Source organism: Oreochromis niloticus, linkage group LG3 (genome assembly GCF_001858045.2).
Source record: "Oreochromis niloticus isolate F11D_XX linkage group LG3, O_niloticus_UMD_NMBU, whole genome shotgun sequence".
NCBI lineage: Eukaryota > Metazoa > Chordata > Actinopteri > Cichliformes > Cichlidae > Oreochromis > Oreochromis niloticus.
This window is the reverse complement of record NC_031967.2, coordinates 13,265,270-13,291,746: the sequence shown is the minus strand read 5'-3', so window position 1 is coordinate 13,291,746 and position 26,477 is coordinate 13,265,270. Positions and strand designations below refer to the sequence as shown.

At 43.4% G+C, this 26,477-nt stretch overlaps 1 protein-coding gene across 9 annotated transcripts in view; it reads left to right on the top strand.

Moving 5' to 3' along the window:
- mpdz (multiple PDZ domain crumbs cell polarity complex component) overlaps nt 1–22,555 on the top strand; it is a 51,035-nt gene extending 28,480 nt beyond the window's left edge. For 2 of the 9 annotated variants that reach the window (XM_025906180.1, XM_025906184.1), the window contains 29 exons: nt 504–702; nt 1,215–1,256; nt 2,503–2,616; nt 2,718–2,798; nt 2,921–3,098; nt 3,234–3,344; nt 7,938–7,967; nt 8,639–8,704; nt 8,937–9,008; nt 10,881–11,064; nt 12,027–12,223; nt 12,332–12,423; nt 14,165–14,243; nt 14,591–14,659; nt 15,602–15,697; nt 15,781–15,855; nt 15,949–16,144; nt 16,227–16,372; nt 17,270–17,353; nt 18,312–18,505; nt 18,736–18,750; nt 20,094–20,241; nt 20,332–20,418; nt 20,603–20,699; nt 20,821–20,984; nt 21,616–21,720; nt 21,989–22,083; nt 22,178–22,301; nt 22,391–22,555. In XM_025906180.1, the coding sequence (XP_025761965.1) occupies nt 504–702; nt 1,215–1,256; nt 2,503–2,616; nt 2,718–2,798; nt 2,921–3,098; nt 3,234–3,344; nt 7,938–7,967; nt 8,639–8,704; nt 8,937–9,008; nt 10,881–11,064; nt 12,027–12,223; nt 12,332–12,423; nt 14,165–14,243; nt 14,591–14,659; nt 15,602–15,697; nt 15,781–15,855; nt 15,949–16,144; nt 16,227–16,372; nt 17,270–17,353; nt 18,312–18,505; nt 18,736–18,750; nt 20,094–20,241; nt 20,332–20,418; nt 20,603–20,699; nt 20,821–20,984; nt 21,616–21,720; nt 21,989–22,083; nt 22,178–22,301; nt 22,391–22,537 (3,287 nt within the window). In that variant the 3' untranslated portion in view covers nt 22,538–22,555. Of the gene's footprint in view, nt 1–503; nt 703–1,214; nt 1,257–2,502; nt 2,617–2,717; nt 2,799–2,920; nt 3,099–3,233; nt 3,345–7,937; nt 7,968–8,638; nt 8,705–8,936; nt 9,009–10,880; nt 11,065–12,026; nt 12,224–12,331; nt 12,424–14,164; nt 14,244–14,590; nt 14,660–15,601; nt 15,698–15,780; nt 15,856–15,948; nt 16,145–16,226; nt 16,373–17,269; nt 17,354–18,311; nt 18,506–18,735; nt 18,751–19,441; nt 19,879–20,093; nt 20,242–20,331; nt 20,419–20,602; nt 20,700–20,820; nt 20,985–21,615; nt 21,721–21,988; nt 22,084–22,177; nt 22,302–22,390 lie in introns of those variants that run through there. The other 7 variants (XM_025906182.1, XM_005468228.4, XM_025906183.1 and 4 more) reach the window with 7 other exon arrangements.
- Nucleotides 22,556–26,477: the final 3,922 nt, after the last annotated feature.

Genomic DNA, 26,477 nt, shown 5'->3' with positions numbered 1-26,477 from the left:
GTTACTGTTGCCTTCAGCTCAAAGCCATCTGGCCATTCTCCTCTGACCTCTGACATCAACAAGGCATTTTCTTTGGATATTTTCTCTTGTTAAAGATGGTTGTGTGGGAAATTCCCCAGCAGATCAACAGTTTCTGAAATACTGAAGTCACTTAAATCACTTAAATCAAATCTGTTGCTCCACTGTGATTGGCTATTGGGTTGGCTGCTAGTTAGACGGTTGGTGGTTTGAGCCCAGCTTGGAACCACCAAGTACCCTTGGGCAAGATATGAGGTGTGTAGATTCTTGTAGTATGAAGTTCTTTGAGTCCTTGAGCCGAAAAGCGCTACACAAGACTGTGTCAACACATGGTTGAAAAAGTGTACCTAATAAAGTGGTTTGTGAGTTTTCATTATTGGGAAAACTTGGGCCAATTTCAATAAGAGCATGCACCATTGTAACTTAGCATAGTAGGTCTCCTTTAATAGTAATTCCCACCAAACAATTGCCCATCTTCTTCAAAGGGATGACAGTGAGCGCCTTGAAAGACGGTTTGGGGATGTTGATCCGCAGCATAATCCACGGAGGATCCATTAGCCGGGATGGACGTCTCGGGGTTGGCGATCTCATCCTGGCTATCAACGGAGAGCCCACTGCCAACCTGACCAACGCCCAGGCCCGCGCCATGCTCAGGAGGCACTCTCTCATTGGGCCAGATATGGGGTAAAGGCTATAATCTATATACACTTTTACCCAATACAATAGCATGCATTATGATTTCAATGAGACCATTATTGTGGCCAAAAATAACAGATTGCGATTTGCAGTAATCCATTTGACTTAAATGTGACGCTTATGCCTGTACCAAATTCAAGCGGTTAGTTTTCATATAGCCCATATGCACATAATTAGTAATGTCTGGCTTTACAGAGTGCATGAAATGATTATTAGCTCCTCTCAGCCATTTCTCTGTAAGCCGTGTGGTAGAGAGTCCATTTAAATGAGCCTATAAATGCAGAATACAGCAGGGATGCCAGGCTCAGTAGTTACTGGCAGATTTTTTTTTAAAAGAAATGAGCACTACTAAAGTTACACTGTTGGCCTGACACCCTGCCCTGTGAAGGACTTGCCTTACAGGTAAATCGAATGTTGTATTTGACAAGTTCTGCTTGCTGAACTAAACTTGGCAGTTTGTTAGCTTCGGTGCATAAAAAAGCCAACTCTTCACATTCTAGATCTGCTTGTGCACCCGAGGACGATCTGTGCCCATTTTATGTGTGAGTATGACTAACTTCCATGCTGTCGGTCTTTCTGCAACAACAACAACAACAACAACAAACAAGCAAAAAGCTGCGATTTCGGTTTCCTTCCTCTCTTTCTTTCCATCTGCTGCCGACCTTCATTACAGTCTATTAGAGTTTTATCCAGACAGTTACTTACAGCAGAGTGCCAAAACGACAGCAACAGCGAAATATGACTATAGTTGCTAAAGATGCTGTTTTTAATGTCTGTCAGATACACCGAGTAGCATTTAAATAATAATACTGTGAAGCTGCGCACCAGCTTTAACAAATGTTTTAATTTTTATTCCCGTGACAACAGATCTGGATAAATCTTGATTGACTACCACTTTTTTTTTTGCACCTAGCCTGCTGCACGTCTTCTTCTTTCTTCCATTGTGACTAACATGTTTAAAGCCACCATAACGCACTGTTTTTCCTGTTTCCCCCCTCCACTCATCATTCCTTTATAAGCTCTGCCACGTCTCTCACCGCCTGTTGTGATGTTCTTAATGAACTGACTCATCCGTTTCATTATTTCATTCATTTTCCTCTCTGTCTGTATGCCATCATGTATTTTTTTTAAAAAACCACACACACACAAATTAAAATCAACCCATCTGCTGAAGATCTGTTAGCTTCACTCAGATGTGCTAATGCGCCCCCGAGAATCAGCCTCACTCTGAATTGTTGTGAAACGTCAGTTTGTCAGCTTTCTTTTGTTTCATTTCCTAAAGGGAGTTTGTTTGTGTTAATAATAGAGCCATCAAATTTGTTCCACGTCGGTCACACAGTAGGTGATGCAGGACTTTTTCTTTTCTTTTTTAATAGTCATGTGTGTAATTCGAAAGCGTCTCAACCTCGTCACAGGGAGGTTTGTTGCAAATAGACTGAGGTCAGTTTTGCTGCAGTCTTGTTCGTGAACTTAAATCTAACGCAGGGACAACGGCTTCTAAATGTAAATGAGCAGGTGTAAAAGTAGCTGTTTTGTTTAATGAAAAGGTGGCGGCGGGGGGTAGCTGTAAGGATTTGGTTCCAGTTTGCACTTGACTGCGTGTTCTCCTCTATTTTTGGTAAATTACTTTGTGCTTTTGCAATGAATGGGGGCATAATTGCCAATAACGGTGAGTAATAGAGTTTATAAATATGGATGCCAGGTTGTTGTGTAGTTTGTGAATATCCACTCATTTATGTGTGTGTGTGTGTGCTTATGTTTATGTGTGTGTGTGTGGGGGGGGTTCAGCATTACATATGTCCCAGCTGAGTATCTGGAGGAGTACAAGGCCAGCCTGGAGCAGCCTAAAGACGACGTCTTCACTGACGCAGCTCCAGTACCGGTGGCAGCTCCAGCGCTGAAGTACGTCCCCGTGCCACAGCGGTACTTGTTATGCAATTTGCAGGCAAACCTAAAGGTGAACAGACAAATGTTTATATGTGGAGCCTCTTTTATATTTTTAGAGAAATTCCTAACCTCCCCGAGCGCGAAGACGGAGAAGGAGAAGAAAGCGCATCTTATAACATCTGGAACCAACCGAGGAAGTGTGTGAACACAGACACATACACATGTGTACCTGACCTTTTGATGAAATTTTGTACACGTATCAAATGTCACAAGGTTTAAAGTGAAAACTCTTTCAATCCCTTATTGGTACCTTCCTCAGAGTGGAGCTTTTCCGAGAGCCGGGCAAGTCCCTGGGGATCAGTATCGTCGGCGGCCGAGGGATGGGCAGCCGGCTGAGCACCGGAGAGGTGATGAGGGGCATTTTTATCAAGCACATCCTGGAGGACAGTCCTGCTGGACAGAACGGGACTCTGAAGACTGGGGATCGAATTGTAGAGGTAAAGGGACTTTTTGTGTCACAGAACAATCGATATAATTTATTCATTTGGACTAAAATGCTCATATGTTTGAAATAAATGGCTACACAAAAGAAACTGGTTTAAGATGAGTCTTTTTCTTGATGCTTTCTTCAGGTGGACGGAGTAAACCTAAGAGATGCTAGTCACGAAGAGGCGGTGGAGGCCATACGGAGAGCAGGGAACCCTGTCTCCTTCCTGGTCCAGAGTATTATCCAGAGGCCCAGGGTAAGTCTATATTAGCGTCTGATTCCCAGTAACTACCTCATAATGTAAAGGTCACAATATCCTCACTCTGCAGCTTCTTTTTTGTCACCTCGTGTAAAACTTTTGTGTTTCGGCACAGGCCGTTTAGGGCACTTTCAAAAAGCTAATAGGTACCGTATACGACCCATTTATTGTCCTGGGTTGTCTGTACGTTGAAAGTAAATGTGAACTCTTTTATGGAGCGACAACAAACCCTGCCTGGCATATTAAATGTATTAGCGTGTTTTAACCTTTAAGAGCAGCGCTGAAAAACAGCGTATCAACAACACCGTTTGTTGCTTGAAAGTGCCCTCAGGCCTTTAAAGCATGACTAAATCGTTTCCTGCTGAGGCTGCTACTGGCGTGGCTCCAGTGTCAGATCTCCCTGCTTTCATCACTTTTCACACATTAGGAGATAGTCTCTCATGCTTTCCTAAACATTCTGGTTACTCATTAAGCATACAACAAACCATAATCTTATGTAAAACAGGGGAAGGACACAAGGAGGGCAAGAATTATATTAAAGCTGCTATGATCAGTGTTTTTGGAACAATAGTATAAGGGCTACTTTTAGTGATGTACCCACTTACACTTGACCGAACCTGACTTTGCAATTCCCCTGAGCTCTGCGTAGATTTGTAGCATCATTCGATTTATTCTTTTGGTTTTCCAAACAGTAACATGTAGTATTTTGGGGTAAGAGGTTCTCGGTCTTGTTGTCTTATTATTTTTGATATTTTTTTAGCAGTTAGCTCAACAGTTACTAAAGTTATCTAAAAAGTTGACACTGTTTAGAATAAACCTTTGAGCGTTTAGTTGGTTAAAAGCTAGCTAACTGTAATGGTTGTTAGCTAAAGAATACTGAAATACACTGTGCACTTGATACTAGCACGAACTAGGCTAACAAAAACATTAGCGGAATTTTGATTTGGGTAGCTGAATGTAACTTCAAAACAATACAATAAAAAAGAGACACGTAATTTTAGTCTTATTTGATCAAAGTTACAGTACTGTGCAAAAGTCTTGAGCTTTCTTTATTAAAGACTCAAAAAACTGACTTTTTGAAGCTTCAGACTTTTATGTGTTAAGCGACTTAACGTTGACCTATGAATCATTAAAAAATTAAACACAAAGTAACTAAAGGGAAGAACTGATGTTGTATCTACATGTAACAGACAACCTAGCAAATACAAATATAAATTGTATCTTTACACACGTTGTTACAAGCAGTTTGTCACACATCAACTTTTAACAAAAAATGCCAAAAGCATCAAATAGTATTTTTGGGTCTTTTGATACCCAACGAGATATTAACTGAAATCTTGGCATATCTCAGCTTGATGTGCAGTTTGTCCTTAAAATTTTTTAGGAAACTTGAAAAGTGAAGGACTAAAGAAATATAAGGACAAAACTACCTGCAGCAGATGAACAGTGTCTGAAAGTCAAGCTTTTAAGATATGGGAAAAAATTAGGAAAAAACCTGAGAGATGCATCTGACCATTCACTTGATCCATCTACTGTTCACTGATGCCTCATCAGAAATGGTGTCAGTAGAGGGGTGGCTGTCAATAATCCAAGGGAAACCGGGAGAAAAGGCTGAGTGTAATGCCAAATTACACAGTCAGTGGCAACAGGGTCATGGAGATATGACGCAAATTTGAAGTTCTCAGTACAAATCATCTTTAATATGTATGGAGGAGGTCAGGAGAGAAGGACAACAGTATCTACAGGCATCTGTAAAACACACAGTGGAGATTCTGTCACGGCTTCGGGATAAATTTCAGTCAGTGGTGTTGGGATCTTGACAAAACTGATGGAATTATGACTGCAGAAAAAGTACCATCAGATTTTGATCCACCATGCAATGCCATCTGGAAAGTGTCTGCCTGAGAACAGCTTCATTTTTCAACAAGACAATGATTCCAGACACACTGCCAACGCAGTAAAAGCATACCTGGATGGAGAAACACACAATGAAAGACTATCAGTCATGAATTGGCCTCCCCAGAGCTCAGACCTCAACATTATTGAAGCAGTGTGGGATCATCTTGACAGAGAACAGAACAGCCCGAAACATCCAAAGAAGAGCTTTGAATGTCATTCAAGAAGCCTGGAGAACTATTCCTGAAGATTACTGCAGGAAATGATTAACTCTGTTTACTCATTTTCCATTTTCCTAGCAAAATCGGGGTGACTGAAGACATTTACACAGTACTGTATGCCAAACTAGTTCTTTAAAGTACTCAGAACCGTTTTAAGTAGTTACTACATTATGAGCTGCCTCAACCTACATCTCTGTTCCTCTACATGGCGTTCTCAGCCTGAGTCAGTTTATAGCCCAGCTTCATCGCCCGCAGTAAAGAAACACACCACCGCTTTCACACACATGCCACCTCGCACATGTCAGGTAATCTGTCTTTCTCTTTTTGTCTCCCTCATTTTTATTGCTTAAGCTATCCATCACACTTTATCTGCACTCCCTACTCTTTCCCTTTGTCTCTCAGACTGGTGGCTGAGTCTTTCTTTTTATGTCCGTCTTTGACTTTGAAATAAACATGATGTGCGCATTAATGGAAATAAAGCAGAATTCTAAATTCCCTCCAGGAGAAAAAGAACTGAATCATTTGTTTAATGTCAGCGACCCCAAATGCTGCTTTTAACCAAATAGTCATCAAGCGCTAAAATCAATGTGGCCACTATTTTAGACACATCTGTGCTGAAGGTGAGCTTTGGTAACATTTATTGCACATGCACACTAGATTCTAACCACGGGGCTTATTAAAATTTAATTGATACCTCATATAAAGATGGTCATTATCAACTCTACAATATCAGGGTTGCCAGCTTTTTGTGAGAATAGCACAGCTGGCACTTTTTATCTTTATATCAGCAGAAAAATCTTTTGTGCTGTATTGTAGGGCATAATGATAGACGAACGTCAGCCACCGCCTTCTTAGTTTTGTCTTGTTTTGCGCCCTCGAGTTAAGGAGTTTTACTCCTCTTTGGCCATTTCTTTTTTAAAATCGGGGTGATATGCATTTAAGAAATGAGGATATATTACCACACCCATATATCTGTATATTTTACTCTAAATGGGCCAACATTGTGCTGTATTAAGAAAGAACTGACGCTAGCAATTAAGTATAAACCCATCAGTAAAATAGGTACTGCACTATTAAATCCAATGCACAGGGAGGTCATTTCATCATAGACTTCGAAACAACTGGACTGCTTTCGATAACCAGAGATGTCGCCCCCTGTTGGCCATTAAAAAGAATACATTAGGCTGCCTCCATTTTTTGTATACAGTCTATGCTAAAAACACATAAAACCTAGACCAAAAAAAGTCTGCATGTAAAAAGCAGAGGGCATAATTAAGGCATAATAACATTTTAGTTTTTCATCCAGTTGCTTTTTCGTTTTCTTATTAGTTTAATCATTGAAAAGGTTGCAACTGTGTATATATTTTTTTCCTCAGAAATGCCCTTAAATATAAACTAGCTGATGAATAATTAAGTTGTCGCCATTGCTGTTAATGCGTTCAGGAATACATCCAGTGATACAAGGAGACATTATTAGCGAGGCTCGTTAGTCAAACTTGCTGGAGAATCTGTTTAAATCGACCTCGCGGATGGTAATATATGTGGATTTGAGTTATGATGGGTGAAAGTCTGTATATATTTAAAAAATGTGATTTTTCCAGGGGATTTAAGTTGGCAACCCTGAAAGTATAAGAGAAAATAACAAGGGCATTAATTGTGGCTCTGCGGCTGCAGGAACACGTTCTTCTAATTCACTCCAGAGTCACTGGGGTCAGCGCTGAGCGGCTAAAGTGAAATCCACGACAATAAACCGAATCATGAGATAAATACCTTTTTTAATGGATGATATATCTGAGCAGTGGAGTCAGAGCAGTAGTAGCTGTTTTAAAATGCAGCCACAGAGGGCCACCTAAGAGAGCACAGTAACTACATCTGTGCTGTTTCCCTTGAAGTTTCAAATCACTCTGTTGTAAGCAATGAATAATCTCAAGGTAGCCCGGAGGAGTCTTTGAAACATTAACGCTTTCAGAGAGCGAGAGGCTTTCTTCAGTTCCTCCACGTGAAGGAAATATCCGTCTTCAAGGAAACCGTCAGTTAAACGTTAATGATTTCAATCTCTCTCTGTCTCCTCGATTACCTTTGATTGAATTTTGTCAGAAAGGCTCAGACATCATCTCTAATGTTTGTCATGTTGTCAGCTTGTCGGTCTTGTGTTGCTTTTAGAAGCCGCCCCTGCCCTTCCTTCAGTTAAATAGCCACAGCGGGTCGAGCCTTCGCTGCACTAGTCAAACCTCCCAGCCTCAGGTTAGAAACCCAGCCCGCGTCTGCTGCATCTCCTCGCGTTTGTGTGGGCGTGTCTTTCGTTTGGACCTGTGTGCAACTTTGTCTCGTGAAGATCGGACCTGTTCGACACGGAGACTATTTTCCAACCTGTGCACGATGCCTGTTTTTAAATCTGCCTCTGATAACACGTGTTTATATTCATTTTCTGTCTCTGTAACTTTGCTTTCTTTCCCATCTGTTGCACCCGCAGAAAGTGAAAATGATAGTTGAGGCTTTTACTGTAAGTGCTTTTTTTCTTCTTCTCCTTTTCTTTTTAATTTTTCTCCTGTCGTCAGCTTTGAAAGGCAATTTTTTCCAATTGTCCCGAGTGCCTCATTGCCAATGTAAGAAAGACAACTTGATTAGACGGTCGGCAGTCAACACAAATACTGTTGTGTGAAGAATTATAAACTGCAAGTTTCTGGCAAACAAAGAAGAACACATTTCAAGCTTGATCATTCAAGAAATCGTCAAGCTTGGACGGGCGTGTGGTACTGGGCACGCTTTCCTCACTCGACACATCAGTGCTTTGGCATGTCCGAGTGTTTGTGTGCTTTCAGTTCTTGGCTTTGCCAAGCTTCAAGTTAGCAGAAGCAGTGAAAGTTTTGCCTTTATTTGAGAAATGCGGATTTCCAAAACAGATGGTTTATCATAACACAGCATACCGAGCACGGCTTTAGTCATTCCGAACACTTAAGACTTAGCGTGGACCCATTAATATTTATGGGATTACTGCCCGTGCGTCGCACCGCACTGTGATACAGTATCTTTCACTATCTGGTGACATTGAAGTGGATGTTATGAATTTGCTCTCCATACGTGACGTAAATTAATTTCAAAGTCCTTTTTTTGTTGTTGCTATCTGGTGCAGAGTAGAGTGATTTACCTTCATGTCTGTCTTAAATGCAACAGTCATCGATAACAGACTCGAGTGAGGAGAGAGCTGCTGCAGCCGCAACAAGGGACAACAAGGACAAGGTTGGTACTTCTAATTACCGAGCACGCAGATCGCCTATCAGTGTTGTTGTGTTTGTTGTCAGATTTCAGTAGGTGTCGCTCACGGCGTTAAAATAGATTCAGTAAAAAAAACAAACAAAGTTTCACCGTAAACTCAAGATATGTTGTCGGCCGCAACGCTGGCACACGCCTTTGACTTGATCTGTCAGAACGATGCTGTCTGCTAAAGTTGCCCTTTTTGTCTTCTCCGTAGGAGGGTGACAGTCACAGTAGACTTTTCCTCCGCCTCTCCCCAACTAACCCTTTCACTCCTACCCCGTTTAAGGTTCGTGGGTCTCTGTGTTGTGCTTTCCACCTTCCATTTCCGTGTATGCTTGCACGAATATGTCAGCGTGTCACACGGCAGCCCATGAATTGGAGATGTCCTGACGTGCTGTACATGCATATGCGTGGCCTAACACCTCCACCGTCTGACTTCCTGTGTGTGTGTTTCCTTTTGTGCAATCGGAACATCTTTCTTCCTTTACTTTAGTTTTTGCCTTTTTGCTTTTAGTCCATTTTCGGAAGCGTAACAGAATCAAAACTCTGGTTTTAAATGGATGATTTTGAGTTTTGAGCATTATATTTAAGATCAACAATGAATGAAGTGATCAGAGGTCAGAGTTTTTTCAGGTAAGTGCGCTTATGAATTACTGATGGGTGAATATTTGAAATTTGGAGATGATCATTCAATTAATAATTATATAGTAGAGATCAAAATTTACTGTAACACCAGTCGTCCACTTAAAAACAATTAGTGTGCAGCGAACAAGCCCATCATCAGGAGAAATAATCACAAGGCCAATGAGGGACACATCACATGGACGGTGAAGAAGAACTGTAGTGATGACAGCAAGGTTCAGTTTCGACGTGAGGTTTTATGTTCGGGGTCAAACGGGAGCAGGGGGGAGTCAGTTTGGAGGACGGGGCTTCATGGTTTGGAGCAGAAGTTGGGTTTGTTTTACACTTTAGTGTCAACAGTAATGTCTGTGAGAAGCTTCTACGCCAACAGAGTCAGCCAAGACTTTCTATGGAGGGCGGTGCCTCTTGTCACCCTGTGAAACAGAAGCACTTGTTGAATGTGAGAGCATTAAAATAATGCATGATGGCTAGCCCAGAATCCTGATCCTGAACCTAGCTGTGGCTATGAAAGTCACAGCAGTGGCTAAACTGTGGACGAGACCAAGATCAAACCAGAGCAGTGTGGGAAACTGATAACAATCGTTGTGTTGTGTTAGTTAGTTGTGTTACAGTCGTTTAGAGAAAAGGGCCCCTACAAGAGACCTGCTGGTATACTGGCGCAGCGTATTAGCCAATATTAGCTATTTGCCAGTATATTGGTATCGGCATTTATAACAGCTGATAAAAGAAAATGTAAAAACGAAACAAGAGATGGGTGAACAAGAGTGGTGATGTTATATAGTTTGTCCACCAGAGGGCACTCTGCAGCCTCTGTGTTGGCAACATGAAACTGTTAACAATAAAACGATTCTTATGACAGTGCCCTGTCATAATCTCACAGCCAGGACTCACTAATAACTAAATGTAAATAATGTTTGGGAAATTTGTTTATATTTTGTGTGTCTGAAGAAAAAAAAATCGGACGATGTATGTGATTTTTAGATCGCTGAATATTGGTGCTGAAGTAAAAATCCTGTATGGATTCTGAATTTTGAAAGCTGTAACCACTGTTTGTGTTTGTCCTGCTACAGTCAGCAACAGTCCTAAAATTTCCCGGTAAATTACAGTTTAACTCCATCTCTCTTGTTCATGGATTTTGTTACGTTTATTAGAAGAAGCAGTGACTTAAATACAGGAAATTTAGGAATGTAAGGTGTTCTCTAATTTTGATCTCTGCTGTTCATTAAGTGAAAAAGAAAAAGTAGCAAAAATACACATTTTGGTGCGAGCTGGAGTAGTGTTGCTATCCCAGTTGTGATCAGAGCTCGTAGCATCAATAACTTCCATCTAACGCACATGTAAAAGGAAACCAAGCATATGGCTTCTTGTTGATTGCATCGGCGTCTCTCGTGCGCCTTCCTCTCGCTGTGAACCTGACAGCCAATTGATTTAAACATTAATGGAGAGATGAAACCTTCTTTATCTTCTTTACCTTTCACTCATCAACTGTTTTCTGCCTCCATCTGTGGCGCGACAGCTGGCGAAGCGTGAAGCGGCAAAGGCATCTCCCACCAGCGCTGTCCTCCCCCTGCCAGTGGTGCCTCATGTGGGAGAGACTGATACAGACACGCTGACAGAGATTCCTGGCAGTCCTGCTGAGACTGCTCAGGAGAAAAAGGAGGAGGGCGAGGAGCCGGAGGACGAGTACGGATATAATTGGAGTGAGTTTAGTTTGTCTTAAATAAAAGTGGTTTTTATTGTGTTTTTTGCAATTGGGTGTTTAAATGTCACAAGGTTGTAAATGTTTGATGTAAATGTAATCCTGCATCACATATAGCAGGAATATTTTAACCCAGTTAAAGTGGGAGGAAGAGAAAATATATGCTTACATACTACACTGTGTAGTAAAGGCAAATGGCCACAAGAGGTCCTCCAAGTTACATGTCTGCCCATAAATTCTCCTGCATGGCATAAACGTGCACTGATTCACATGCTTGAGCTGACTGTGCCTCAGCAAAAACCTGAAGGACTCAGTGTCCCAATTAGGCCATTATCATCCTGCAGACACTCTGATGTCAACTGTAGGATGAACTTGCTGCTCCAGAGAGAAAGATAGCGAGCAATCAGCATAAAGAACAGCCTCCAAACACCTGGGATTGTGGAGTATATGTGTATATGTGCCCTTGTGTGCGTTTGTGTGTGTGTGTGTGTGTGTGTGTGTGTGTGTGTGTGTGTGTGTGAGAGAGCGAGATAGACAGAGCCCATCCTGCGGGAATAAGATTGATGAGGTTGAGCCCGGGGAGGTGAGTTGTGGAGATTAGTACAGGACTGATGGTTCAACAGTGGCAGGGAGCCCAGAACAACAGGAGCCCACTGGTCTGAACAGTGGCTATCTAACACACCAGAGACAGGAGAGGTGGAGAGACAAAGAAAAGAGACTGGAACGAGAACAAAAGAGCCAAGATTGAGAGAAAAATGGGAGAGGGTGAAGCTGAAATAGAAAATTCTGCTGACAAACTTCTACCTTTTACTTTTGGTTCCTCTGCATTTTACACATTTCAAATATCCGCTCCTCTTTCGGGAAACGTTACATGGAGCGATAGGGCTCGAGAACAGTCTGGCACTATTTTACTCGTATTGTCAGCTTACATCTGTCTGCCGCGACTTCGCCTGCCTCTTTCAGAGAACATAATCCAGCGTTATGGCAGCCTCCCAGGTGTCCTCCACATGATTGAGCTGGAGAAAGGCAAAACAGGCCTGGGCCTCAGCCTGGCAGGGAACAGGGACCGCTCACGCATGAGCGTCTTCGTGGTGGGAATAGACCCCAGCGGGGCGGCCGGCAGGGACGGACGTATGGTTGTTGGGGATGAGCTGCTGGAGGTGAGATGTGTATAAAAATAGTTTCACTGTTCATTTGCTTTTTAAAAAAAAAATGTCTCAAATTCTGTAAATGCTTTTCTGAGCAGTAAACTTTATGTTGTGTTACAGATCAACGGACAAGTTCTGTACGGCCACAGTCATCAGAACGCATCCTCCATCATCAAGAGCGCTCCATCCAATGTCAAAATCATCTTTGTCAGGTATCAACAGTTATTTTCATCACTATTAAAGCTTCTGTGAAAACATGCATGCTGTTATTGAGTCTCAGAAAGGTTATTGTAATGTTAGTGAAGAGTCAATAGATGGAGCTATTGTCATTCAACAGAAGGAGGCCTCTGTGCTGTAATGCTTAGTAACATAGTCTCTCACATACCAAACTTATACATGCATTCATAAAGTATAGTTTATCTTGAAATATTTTTTAATCAATAAATATTAATAAAAATTATATTAAACCTATCACACCAGCTGGCGCTTGGCTGATGATTGTGAAGGTTTTCAGATTTAGTGGTACACTCACTAAAATATACAACATTTCTACAGCATACAGATGATATTTATTTAGATATTTATTTCATTTAGTTGCCTAAAGAGATAAAGAGGAAAAGTTGAACGTTAGTGATTGACAAATAGAAATAAAAGACATCCAAAGTAAATTCATAAACTATATTTTAATTTAATATTTAAGAGTCAAAAAGTGTAAAATGTGCAAAATAGCTTGCTCAAAGCATGGCTAATACGTCACACTGTTAGCTAGTAATATGGGCATAGACAGTCTAAGCTTGCCAGCTAAAAATATGAGCTATACTTAGCTAGAATTATTAATAAAAACAAAAAAACAATGAAAGTTATCAAACAAATGTGAATTAAAATAGTAGTTTATATTGTTAATTCAGATATCTACATTCAGACATGATGGAAAAATGTATTTGCGAGGAAATGTGTTTTAAATAGTTAGTTAAAAATATAAAATAAGCAAATTAAATTACACAGTGACTGCAAATATAGTACGAAGCTAGAATTATGGCTAAAGGGAGAAATGCAAATGTAGTGCAGTTCTTATCAGAAATGTTGCGGAGGGTGTATCCCTCCATAGTATAGGGGTTGATGTCTGCACCTAGCAAGCAAAAGCTCCTAGGATGCGATACAAATCCCTTTGGGGCCTAGAAAGGCATCTACTGTAACAAAATCAAGTCTGTAGATCTACGTGCTGTACTGACCCCTGCTTGTGAATAAGAGAGCAGCTACAGAGTTGAGATAGTTGAACTGATGTTGTTAGGCTGTGTGAATATTTACTAAATAAAATTTAGGAAACATAAAACATTTTGGGAAACATAAAAAAGATTCTATATGTCTCCATTTACCCCATCTCCTCCTTAACGGGTCAGCCAATCTGAATGAAACTGCACAAAACGTTGCAAATGCAGCGCTTATTAACATCTGTCTATTTGAAAATTATTTAGATTTTTATCTGTATTATGATCACTTTATCATCCCCCTCCGAATGCGATGTTACATTCTCCATTTTTGTTGGTGTTATGTCTCAAATTCATCGTATGACACCAAAGAGCAGAATTACAAATTTGAAAAAGCACCGCAGGACTTGTGAAAGTTGCAGAAGTTGAAAGTAGTCCCGATAGTTTCAAATGTAAAAGGTGTTGATGCAGGAGTTGTTGAGTCGGTCAGCTTTGGGGGTCAAGCATATGTAGTTAATATGTAATACGGATACATTAGCTCACATATCCCTACAGAGTTTGACGTATTTGACCTTTGACCTACCTTTGGCCCTGTTCCGGATCACAGTACTTAGCCTCCCACTTGACTCACATCCTTTTCCTGACCCCCTGAAAGATACGCTGTGATCAGCTGGCGTAAATCACAGCTCTGCTGTCACAAAGCTGAGAAGCAACGATTTACGTGAGTTATGACTGTGTGAAACAGGAACACCGAAGCGCTCGACCAGATGGCGGTGGGACCAGTGAGGGAGCACGAGGGAGACGCAGTGGAGCCCCACGCTGAGGTACAACTCTGCTTATGGGCACGCATAGAAAACACGATGCACACATGCAGAAGCCCTGGAACAGACACGAATCCTACAGCTATTGCACAGCCACGTTGGTGCTTCCTAATGAGATTTTAAACGTGTAAACAGAACCATTACTTTTACATCTGGGCGTGTAATTCGGCTTTTAGTCTGTCTCATGCTCAGCACACATGTATGTGAAGTTTCTTTGTGTGGTCCTGTGCCTGTGTGTGACTCCCAGTAAAACAGACCACAAGCAGTAGTGTAGACGCACTGTACTCCCACCAGCTAAAAGACTGATTTATGTACTTCATGGTGTACTCACTACTCCTGCTCCTTCACAGCCAGAAGAAGCTGCTGCTAATGGCGACGCCGATACTTCGAACTGCGTTCATCACATCGTAAATCTGAAGGTGAGAGGGGCAGGATGACCCGCGGACATTACAAAACACACAGAGTTACAGGCAGTAACAGGGAGAAAGTCTCGGAAACAGTGCGGTAATGAGGGAGGTGTATACTCTCACACACACACACACAAAATAAGCCAGCAGAGTACGTCAGAGACAGACAGATCGGGAGCACACCGGAGCACTCAAGTTTGACAGGATGCCAAAACGCTGAGAAGAGACAGAAAATTTTGGGGAATAAGAAGGTGAAGTAAACAAAACAGACGTTCCAGTGGGAGTTAAAGGCTCAGTTCACTGAAATAATAAATAAAAAGGAATGGATCCTGACTCCTTGTGGGGTCCACGTTCAAGCTCGCAGAAAGCAGACAAAGTTTTCCTAAGGTCATTGTCTGATCCTTTGAGCAGCAGCGATAAAATTGCATTCAGTTGCACAACACTGGAGCGGAAGCGGAGATCTTAACATTAGACATCTCACAGCCTCAACAAATAAAGGAAACTTTCTACAAGAACAGTTACAACACGGGTCAAGTGGGAACATGCTTTTCAGGCAGATTCAGGTGAAGTCGGCCTTTGAAGAGCGCTAAAACAAAATGCAAAAGAGACAGGAGAGAGGAAAAGCTATGCAACCCCTACAATTGTTGAATCATTCATACGGTAGAGGTGGCAACAGTGTAGCACATAGGCAGCTCATTAATATGAAGACACATGCCCTGAAATGCCTCTCTGGGAGCAAAAGATCAGAAGTGTGAAGGATGTGAGCTGAAGCTGGGGCTGATTCATCTCTCTGGAGGCGACTGTTGTCACTCATACTTGATTTCTTTAACTGGTACAGTACGGCTCCATTACTCAGCACATGTTAAAGAAAAGGGTTTATCAGGGTGGGTATTGTGTGTGCGGTGGTGCAATTTCAAACGTTTTTTATCACTAATGAGCGTTTCTCTTCATCAGGAGGACGGAGGACTCGGCATCACTTTTGTTGAGGGCGACACAGAGGCTGGGGTTGAAATTGAGAGTATATCTGAAGTGCAGGGACACACCGGCAAAGTATGTCATGCCTAATGAGACCTTCTGTACCGTGGACGTTTAGCTGCCTTCGCTAATCAAAACTGTTTGTGTGCTGTGAGCAGGAGGGGTGCATGAAACCTGGGGACAAGCTCTTAGCTGTGAATGGCGAGTCTGTGCTCGGATACACTGTTGAAAAGGTAATGAGGTTACTCTGGAAATAAACTTTCATGTCTGTGCTGTTTATTAGTAGCCACAAGGTGAAAGGTGTGACTGGTATTCCTTTTTTTTAGGTCTCGTCACTGCTGAGAAAAGCCAAAGGTCCAGTGAAGCTAACCTTTGCTACAAAGGAGATCCCCTCTGCTTTCTCCTGTGTCCAGTCAATCTGCCAGGACACAAGCTTTTCAGATGGAGTCCTCGCTAGCGTACCCAGCATGCCTAGCATCTCCCCGTCTACCCCAAGTCAGCCAGAGGCAGAAGCAGCCACCAGTGAGTTCGTTTTACTTGGTTTTAATTTGCTGTATTGTCAGTTTTGTCAGGTGAAAAGAACAGACATGCTTCTCCGTTTTAGGTCTTAGTCGCTCATCCACCCCTTCCGCTCTGGCCTCTGACCCGACGACCTGCCCCATCATCCCCGGCTGTGAAACTACCATCGACATCTCCAAGGGCCGCACAGGCCTGGGCCTCAGCATCGTGGGAGGCTGTGACACTCTGCTGGTAGGAAACCAGACCAATAGCAGTAGCAGTCAGCTAATGAGGGGGAAAACATGAGCTGGTCTCCCTGATGTGCTTAGATTTAGTCAATAATAATAATAAAACGTGGCTCTTTCCCACAGTTTGTTTTCGTCCTGTCTTCCTGGGTCTGTCGGATGTTTCTTCCTGTGAAAAGGGAGGTTTTCCTTCCCACTGTCGCCCAGTGCGTGCTCACAGGAGGGTCCTCATATTGTTGAGGTTTTCTCTGTATTATTGTATCCACTATAAAGCGCCTTGAGGCAACTTCTGTTGTGATTTGACGCTTTATATAAATAAACTTTTACTGATTTGAATAATAACAAACAGTAAATCTGCAGGTTTCTTGAAGTTGCGTAACTGAGCTGTGCGTTCCCAGCCACAATGCCACCCACTTGGATTCTTTGGTGGTAGCATAACTCAGGTTCTAAATAACCACGGAGGCTCAGGAATGTAGGAAATGATCTCGTCACCGCCTTCGTCTCCTCCTCCTCTTCTCCTCGTTGCCCCTGCCATCCTCCCCTCGTCCCATCTATTCTGTCTGCTCAGTCAGGCTTGGGGGAGCAGCTCTTTGTCTGGCCTCAGCCGTGGCGGACAACGTCCTGCCCCTGGAATGCAACCTCAGGAGCACAGGAACACACACATTCACAGAAGCAGTAATCCAAATTTATGTCTGTTTGCCAACAAACACACACAAAAAAATTTGCTGTGTACACATACTTTAAAAAGTCAACAAATACACTTTCCCCTCCCGGCCCAGTCTGTCTTGTATCCATTTAATATCCTCCAAATAAATGCTAAATGTTTTCCTTCCATCTTTTTTTTGTTTTTGTTTTGTTTTGTCCTAATTAACTCACTTTTTCCACTCTCTCTCTTTATCTCCAGGGGGCCATCATTATCCACGAAGTTTATGAAGAAGGGGCGGCCTCCAAAGATGGGAGGTTATGGGCAGGAGACCAAATCTTAGAGGTGAGCTGCAGCATAATGAGCGTAACCCAGGAGCCAGATTAAACGAGGCCAACCATATTTCGATGAGACGTGCACGAAGAGTCTCAGCACGAACGCTTGGATTTTAAAGTCTGACAATATGATATATGTTGAGCAACAGCATAGATGTATATTAACAGCAATAAGAACCTCTAACAGCACTTAAAACCAAACCGCTTTTTGCTTTTAAGCAAGATAATATAGCGCAGACTGAGGCGATTATGAGTGAAAAGTGAAAGAAAACCTGTACAAATCCCGTGTGCATTATGCGCCTTGACAAGTTAAGCACCCGAGCTCTTACTTGGGTTTGCCCTCCGTCTGACCCCGCGCTTTGTCACGGAGAGAGGGCAGGGGTGGAGCCCGGGAGTTGAGTTATTGTAGCTCAATCACTAGATCTGAATTGAAACACACGCCCTTATGACTTAATAGCTCTCCACTATTCACTCCTGTCCCTGAGCCAGGCTGCTGTGTTTAGAAAATAAGGTCAGTGAGGGAAAGTGAAAAGAGCAGTTTCCCACTCTGCAGTCATGCCATTAGATACTATGGGGAAAAAATAAAATCCACTGCATGTGCACGGTGAAAGATAATATGGCATTTTCCCTCCTTTAAATGTGGTTTGAAAAAAGAAAAGAAAAAGCTGGGCATCGCTCTTAGACTGACCGCTGGAGCATCTCACAGGGGTTTGTGGGAAGGTTTCCCTGCTGTACTTTAAGTCAAGCATCAGCCTGTGATTTCAAAGGAATGACCTAGTTTCCTCATATCTAAAGCAGAAGGAAGGAAACTTTGAGCATTAAATGAGGCTGTTAGAACTTTTTATATATAATCCTCTGCTGCAGTTAACTTATACGCTGAAACAGAAGATAAGGCCTCTGCTACTTTAACCAAATATGGCCGAGCGAGTAGCTGGATCAAAACCTACGCACGCATTCTCTCATCACAGGTGAACGGCATCGACCTGCGAGCGGCCAGTCACGACGAAGCCATCAACGTGCTGCGGCAGACGCCGCAGAGGGTCCGGCTGACGGTCTACAGGGACGAGGCCCAGTACAAGGAGGAAGACCTATGGGACTCCTTCACCGTGGAGCTGCACAAGAATCCTGGCCAGGGCCTGGGACTGAGCATTGTCGGGAGGAGGTGGGAATGATGTTAGATGTTAGCTCTGCTGCTTAGAGTGTCAGGCGACGAACCTTTACATATAACAATAGCAGAGGAGTGACTCCACTAGGTGCTTTCTGGGTCACAGTAGGTGTTAGCGTGTTTAAAAATACATAGAAGCGAACAAGGAATTCAAAACATTCTAGATTTTTAAAATGTAATTATCAGCCTCCTTTATAATTATGTTGTTTTGAATTTTTTTAATGCAGATCGCGGGATCAGAGGTAACCTTATGTATTTTATCTGTTTTTATACTCCATAGTTGGGAGAGTGAGGTCATTGCTTTTACTTCTATCATGTTTCTGTCCATGCAGCCATCAGTTAAACCAGTTTTACTTACCAACAAAAGTCATTGTGTTTGGTGTAAGCACGCAGATTAAGTAAAATCCCTTCTTTCCCACACGACATGTCTGCTACAAAGACGTGAAATCATTATGGTTTTTTCATCAGGAAATCAAAAAGAGATCATTATTTTTTTATGTCTAGCTTGAACAGATCGTGGCTAAATGAAGGTTTGTTCTGCGTGACTGCATTTCTAACACGTTAATTTCAATTTTCATATGAGTCAGCAGAACAGGTTTGTATTTCAGTCATTCTCCTCGGTACTAGCGGCGGTTCTCGCCTCGCTGTGTTACCAGAGACGGAGCTGAAAGCACTTGTTGCGTCAGCGTGAAAATCCCGCTATTGTTGCTAGCACTCGATCAGCAAAGAAAGATTTACAAAGTTATTACTGGGATAGGTTGTGGAGCGTCTATAAGCCCTCTGGATTTCTGCGTGCCTGTAAATGTTTTATGCTGACAGATTCGGTCCCGTGGTCGAAGTTTGTCAGAAGACAGGGGTCAGGGTTAAATATCCCAAGCTGGTGTCAAAGGTTAAACTGTTTGGACAGTTTTTAACACAGTTGTAACATTTCAGCCTCTGTCACAGTGGTTTTGCTACACACGTGGCAAGAAAAAGGCTAAAATGCTCAACAGGATGGAAAAGACAGGAGCCCAGAAGACCTACGAAAAAGGAAAATATGCAAGCTAGCAGTTAGTGGCGAGCAGCTGTGACAGCCAAGTATCTCTGGCACCGAGGACTGAGTGGGATCAAGTTGCCTTGCTTCACAGCTACTGCTTGTGCTAGTTCTTATCCACGTGGAGATTGGCACCTCAGATATGCAAAGTCCACGGCTCAGATGTGCTTCTGAACAAAGAAGAAAAGGCAGAGGCTTAAGATAAGTCATCTTTTCTTCCTGCACGTTATATTCTCACTCACAGCGAGCACAGAATTTGACTCTGTTGACCATGAACCGAAGCCTCCAACAGCACAATACTGTCAAAGTGATCGCTGGTTAATATTCTGTTATACGAGCCACACTCACGCAGTTCCTTTGGAAAAGCCTGAAATTGCCAGATCAATACTGTACCAGCAATAACAAGTTAAAAAACAGAGCTCTGGAAAATTGTAGGATTAAGGTCAGCAATTTGAGAAAAGGAAACTTAGCGATCCTCAGCAGAGTGCTGCACGCAGTCACAGACGTGTCGTGGCTGCTGCCGCGTCTCAGTCTTCCCGTCTCTCCGAGCAGGAACGACACAGGGGTGTTTGTGTCCGACATCGTGAAAGGAGGTTTGGTGGACGCTGACGGTCAACTGATGCAGGGCGACCAGATACTGTCGGTCAACGGTGAGGACGTCCGGTCAGCCACTCAGGAGGCCGTGGCTGCGCTGCTGAAGGTAGTCCTGCCCCGCAGGCACAATCGTCAAAGTGTGCAAGACAATTAAAGACGATTAACAGTAAAATAATGCCCGTGTGTTGTGTTGCAGTGCTGTGTAGGATCTATCACAATGGAAGTGGGGAGGTTTAAGGCGGGCCCCTTCCACTCGGAAAGAAGGCTGTCTCAAAGCAGCCAGGTAATGTAGCGCTCATTTACCTGATGAGATAGTGGTTAAAATAGACGTAGCTTATTTTTCACCCAATCATGCCAAATTACACTAGTAAAAAAATAAAAGGCAGAAAATGAGCGCTTTGGAGCTGAATAGAAATTCCTCTTATCTAATGCCTGAAAAGAAAACGCTCTGAATGCTTTTGTTTCAGATGAGTGAGACAGGAAGCGCCAAGGTGGTCTCTCAGCCATGTTCAGATCCTGGCACCCTTCCTGGTGACCCTGACAAGCTTAGTACAAGCCAAGAATGTAAGTACGGCAAGACCGTAAGCGTGAAATAACAAGCAGATCGAAATCCACTGCGAATGTTAGTCAAATTACGGGAAAAGAAAAGGCGGGACGAGTCATCAGAGCGACGCGTTTGTTTCAGACCCGGAGCATCAGGAAGTCAGAACAGTGGAGTTCACTAAAGGCCCCGCTGATTCTCTGGGCGTCAGCATAGCGGGCGGAGTGGGCAGCCCTCTGGGCGACATCCCCATCTTCATCGCCATGATGAATCCCGTCGGACTGGCTGCTCAGACCCAGAATCTCAAGGTATGAGACCTTTTCTCGGCCACCTCCCTCTCAAATCTTTGGCTCTCATCAGAAAATATGCATATCGCCGATTCTTGTGTGGGATTTAATGCGAATCTCATTTATTTACTCCCACTCGCTCAGTGTATGTATTCTCAGCGGCTCCCAGAGGCCGCGAGCCCTTAGCCTTTAGCAGTGACCTTCACGGAGAACCTGACAATTGAAACTGTGTTAGGCTGAGGCTGGAGGAGGACAATAGCCATTTGCTAACGCGGATAATAAATCTCCCACTCCTGTATTAAGACCATTAAGCCCACAGAAGGCCTCATTGAAATGAATAGGGTGAATCCTGAATGGTATATTCATGCCGTTTTTTATCATTTCAGCCTGAAAGAGAAAAGAGAGCGCCACGTAATGAAATTACTCAGCGGAACAGTGAATGTGCGTTTTTTGTGCGGTCTAATAATGAAAGCACAGAAATCTGCAGTGACAGATGCGAGTTTCAGACGGCGGGCACCGCTTTTATGACGCTGACATGCAGCAGGCTGCTCGAAACATCCAAACTGTTCTTTGGAAAGTGTGAAAAGTTTCTGCTCCACTGCACATCTGCACTGTTTTCCCCCCAAAATGTTCTAAACTCTCACTTTTTCAGATCGGGGACCGAATCGTCAGCATATGCGGAACCTCTGCTGAAGGCATGAGCCACTCTCAGGCCGTCGCCCTGCTCAAGAACGCGACGGGAACGATACAGCTGCAGGTCTCCTCTCTCACCTCCCGTGTTTCTACCAGATAAATCGGCAGATAAGTTGCAGCTCGGCTTGTGTCTATTCTTCCTTTATCTCTGTTCAAAGTGTTCAGCTGAGCACAGACGAGACAAAGGGTGGCGGTCACAGGCTTTGAAGGACCATAAAGCGCCCTCATCCAGCACTACCATCATGCTATCAGTCTTTATCTGGGCAGTAAATCGACTCCAGTATTACTATAACAGAGCTGTGTTCTGTGTCTTTGTGTTAACGCACCTCCAGGTGGTTGCAGGTGGCGACACCACCGTGACGGGCCCCCCTCAGGAGCAGGTCGGTGGGGCTCTCACGCCCACCTGCATCTTCCAGGACGACCTTGGGTATGATGTTCTTAGACGCAGGGGCAGTCAGAGGAGGAGAACTACAGGTTGTTGCTTTGTTTTTCCTTTAAATGCCTTCTACCTTTTCCCTCAGCCCTCCTCAGTATAAGACCATCACTCTTGATAGAGGACCAGACGGGCTGGGTTTCAGTATAGTCGGAGGGTACGGCAGCCCCCACGGAGACCTGCCCATATATGTGAAAACTGTCTTTGGAAAGGTGAGAGGCGCTTATCTGTGCCACTGTTTATCTTTGCAGAGCCGACATCCTCTGTTATTGATGGTGTGCACGCGCGTGTGTGTGTTTAGGGCGCAGCAGCAGAGGACGGGCGCCTGAAGCGAGGAGACCAGATCATGGCCGTTAACGGGCAGACTCTGGAGGGGGTTTCCCACGAAGAGGCCGTCAGCATCCTGAAGAGGACCAAAGGAACCGTCACGCTCACCGTGCTGTCATAGACCGCCCCCACCTCCAAACACACTCTCCCCATTCCTTATTCTCTGCTCACAACAGCATTCACTTCACCTCCGCGCACCTTTTCTGCAAACTCGCAGCAGCAGCGTGCCGCGACGAGGTGCTCGTCTGTGAAAGCACCCGCACACTGAAACGAAAACAGTGTGATCATGAAGAAGCTTACGCCACTGTGATGTGTGAAGGCCTGTTACAAGCACGTGTTGTGCTGAAGGTTTTACTTAGTCGTAATGTGAATCTCAACGAGGCTGTAAATAGTATTAGAAACATTCCACCACTCTGGATTTGAAGTATTCACTGGACACTTTGGATTGTATTTAGTGCTGTCAGCGTTAATCCCGTTAAAAGGACGTTAACGCCATTAACGCGGCAAATCTCCGTTAGCGAGTTAACACGGATCGCCCTGTGCTTGGGGCTGCACGGCGTCAACGCATTAGCGCGGTTAGCTCGTTATCGCATTAGCGCCGTCCAGCCCCACACACTGGGGATCCGCGTTAACTCGCTAACGGTGATTTGCCGCGTTAATGGCGTTAACGTCCTTTTAACGAGATTAACGCTGACAGCACTAATTGTATTCCTGTATTATTATTATTACTTTGTTAACAGTCTGAGCTGCCCTAATAGGGGTGACCCCAGACTCAGTTCAGAGCACAGAATTAAAGAAGTACCCTCGAGATAATTAGGAGATTATAGCAGGATTTAGCTAACGCCTGCATTAGCTTAAAACAGAGTTATTTGTCCGTTGCGTTGCACTGCTGTCGGCACACTCCTCGTATTTTGAATTCCTGGGAAGCAGACGCTGCTGAGACCGCTCTTAATCAAATGTATCGTGAAGTCACTGTAGTTTTTAGTTCTGAGGCGGCGAGAAGTCGGATGTCGGAAACGTGCAGCGTGTCGACTTTTCTTTGAAGGGAAAGATGTGAAAGCGCGGCTTGAGTGTGTGTGTGTGTGTGAGTGTATGTGAGAGCCGTTCACTGAAATATAGTGCTGCTAAAGCTGACGTGTAAGGTGTTATGTCACAGTATTTTTTAAGTATTATTGTTCACTTCCTGCAAGCGCACAGAAAAATAAACTGACTGCTATTTAGGTTTGTATGAATGAGTGGTTAAAGAGTCCTTTATGACCTTGTTGTTTACCCGAAACAGAGTCATCCATTGTGTAGTTTCTGACGTCATTGGACAGGTGTTGTGTAGCGTAGCGTGTTCTCTGTCTGTTCTCTGTCTTATATCCCCGTAAATGCGTTTTCAAGAGCTGTCAAAAGTGACAGTATTGAATTTATTCACACTGAATTAAATAAAAGTGACCTTTGGATTCAATCAGCGTCCCAATTTTTCTTCGTCTTGCACTTTATTGAACGCGAGATAAGAGTTAAAACACATTCTGTCATTAAATCCAGCAGGAATAGAAGCTTATCAAGCCATAAACGTGTGTGTTTATTAAATTAACAATCGCATTTGAGCGGCGTGCCAACTTTTCAAGTGCGCCAGCTGTCGTTGAAACTGTCACCGAAGGCGTTATTGTGCCGCACGCATCCTGTGCTACAGCGATACATCAGCCAGATCAATTTTCTATCTGGGAGAGAGAAGCGGTGTGCTGTCGCTGCGGGTCATGTTTAAATGAAAGGCGAACAGATCTAAGTCAGGGGATAAAGTAAGTTTAAATGAAAAGCGGCCTACGCATGAACAAAGATTTATGTGGAACAGCATGTATGGTCTTGCTTGAATACAGTCTCTGTTGTCACTAGGGACCTAATAAAGCCTGGATAGAAAGAGACGAAGCTCTCCATTAAAATATGGCATCCCATCTGTCCACACGCTGACAAGCACAGCTGCTCCACAGCTCATGCACAGCCACAGGTCCTCTGTCTAATGAGGTCTGGGGGCTTGTTTGGTTTCGGCGGACTGTCAGAGAAGAACATGGCAGGACTTCTCTTGTAGAAGTTCACGCGATCAGCCATCGGGTCACTCCTTCACCCAAGCCCTCCCAGGTCAAGACCCAGTGCTTCTACCTGCAGCTGCTCCAAGGCAAACCCCAAGTCAGTCACCCCCTGCGCTCGACAGCTGAGCTTCCTCCCCCCCAAAGCACCTGTTGTTTTAACTGCCCCAGCGGGATTAGTGGTTTCTCCAGCCCTCCCCCAGGTTCAAGAGACCCTGCTTGGTTTACACAAGGCTTGTCTGCACAAGCCTTTTAGATGCGGGATCAGGTGTTGCCGCTGCGTCACGCTTGACATGAATGGTGTAACGTTCCACAACAATGGCGCCGAAGCTAAATCTCTCTTTTAAAAACCAAAAATATAAAAAGACTGAAGTATCAACATATCAGACACATTTTTATTTGATTCTTACATGGAAAAACAAAACTTCTCTTGACCTCATAAATAAGAATTATAACAGTTACATTATTTGATGTACTGTTGCATACATGTCGACTCCATGACTGATGTGTTTGACCCTGCATCTTAACAATAGATTTGTCGACGCCTTTCAAACATTACGGCGCTCAGTGTTTCTGCCAGCTCCAGCGACGACTGAATGTTAAGCAGATAGAAACATAGTTTGTGAGTGGGCTCGGCAGTAGGCATTCCTTATGGGCAGGGAAGGCATCGGCATTACTGAAGGCCCCGGGGCTTTCTATGGCATGTGGGCCCCCTGACCCCACCACCACCATGCAGTTGGATGCATAGATAGCTTTTTTTCCCAATTTTTTTGAGAAAAATTTAATTTGTCCAAATCTAGTATCACAGATAAAGGAAAAATGTTAAAAAGTTAGTAAACAGATTGTCTTTTTCCTAACAGCTATTACGGGGCTCAGACTCTACGTGAGTTATCTAACTGTAAAACTATCACTGAGCGCTCACTTAGCTGAAGTGTGAAAAATTTACACACTATGATTGACCATTTTCTACTTTTGAAGAACCGCTGAAGCTGCACAAATCAATGGAAAAACTCCTACAAACAGCTGTGGGCAACAAACACGTTCATCAGTCTCCACGTGCATCTCAGCGACATTACCCTGACTGAGAGTTCTCGAGTGTTTATTAATGTAATTGAGCATTTTTGTTTTTCCTCACACTGCCACATAAAATAAACAAGCTAATTCGTGTTTTAATCTCAGCAAATGTTAGCCTACTTGCTAACACATGACTTTTCATCGTGATGCGTTGCGACACTTTCGTGCAGGTGTCACCGCCAGTAAGGGTTTACTCAGAGGGCAAATATAGACAAGCTAGTGGGAAAGCTTTAACTGATGACAGACAAAGCAGCTTTTTATTAGCCATGAAAGTGAAAAAAATGTTATCATTTGTGTCATCAGTGAAGGAATTTGTCCATGAACCTGTGCTAAACATGATGAGCATCAAGGAGAATAATCTATGTTTCTGTTCACTGTAATACCGAGTGAACACCTGGTGTAATGATGCTTTGGTAATAGTTAACATGTATGAGAGCGTCAGTAGTGAAGCTGAGCAGATGGAAAAGAAACAGACTCCTAAATACTCCCAGATAAAAAAAAAAACCCCAATGGTAAATGTGTATGTCTTCATAATCTTGTTTGTCTAATAATTTACACATAAAAGTGGAAACATTTGCATTTTATTCTTCCCCTTTTCCTATTCTGGTTTGCATGAAAGGCAGGTACACCCAGGACAGGTCACCAGTCTGTGACAGGGCTAAACACAGACACCCATGGCCACCAGAATCACCAGTTAACCTTGAAATTGGAGTGCTCATGCAAGCACAGGGAGGATATAAGCTGTGACACAGCACTGGTAACGACTGCACCAAAACATAATAATATTTCAGTAAGAATTAAGCAAACTTGATGTTACATTAGAAAAACGTTTTCTATTTCTTGGCCATGTGGGATCACGTGGAAAAGAACTCTGGCTTGGTGGTGCCAAACTGTCACATCTGCAACTTTAACCCTACA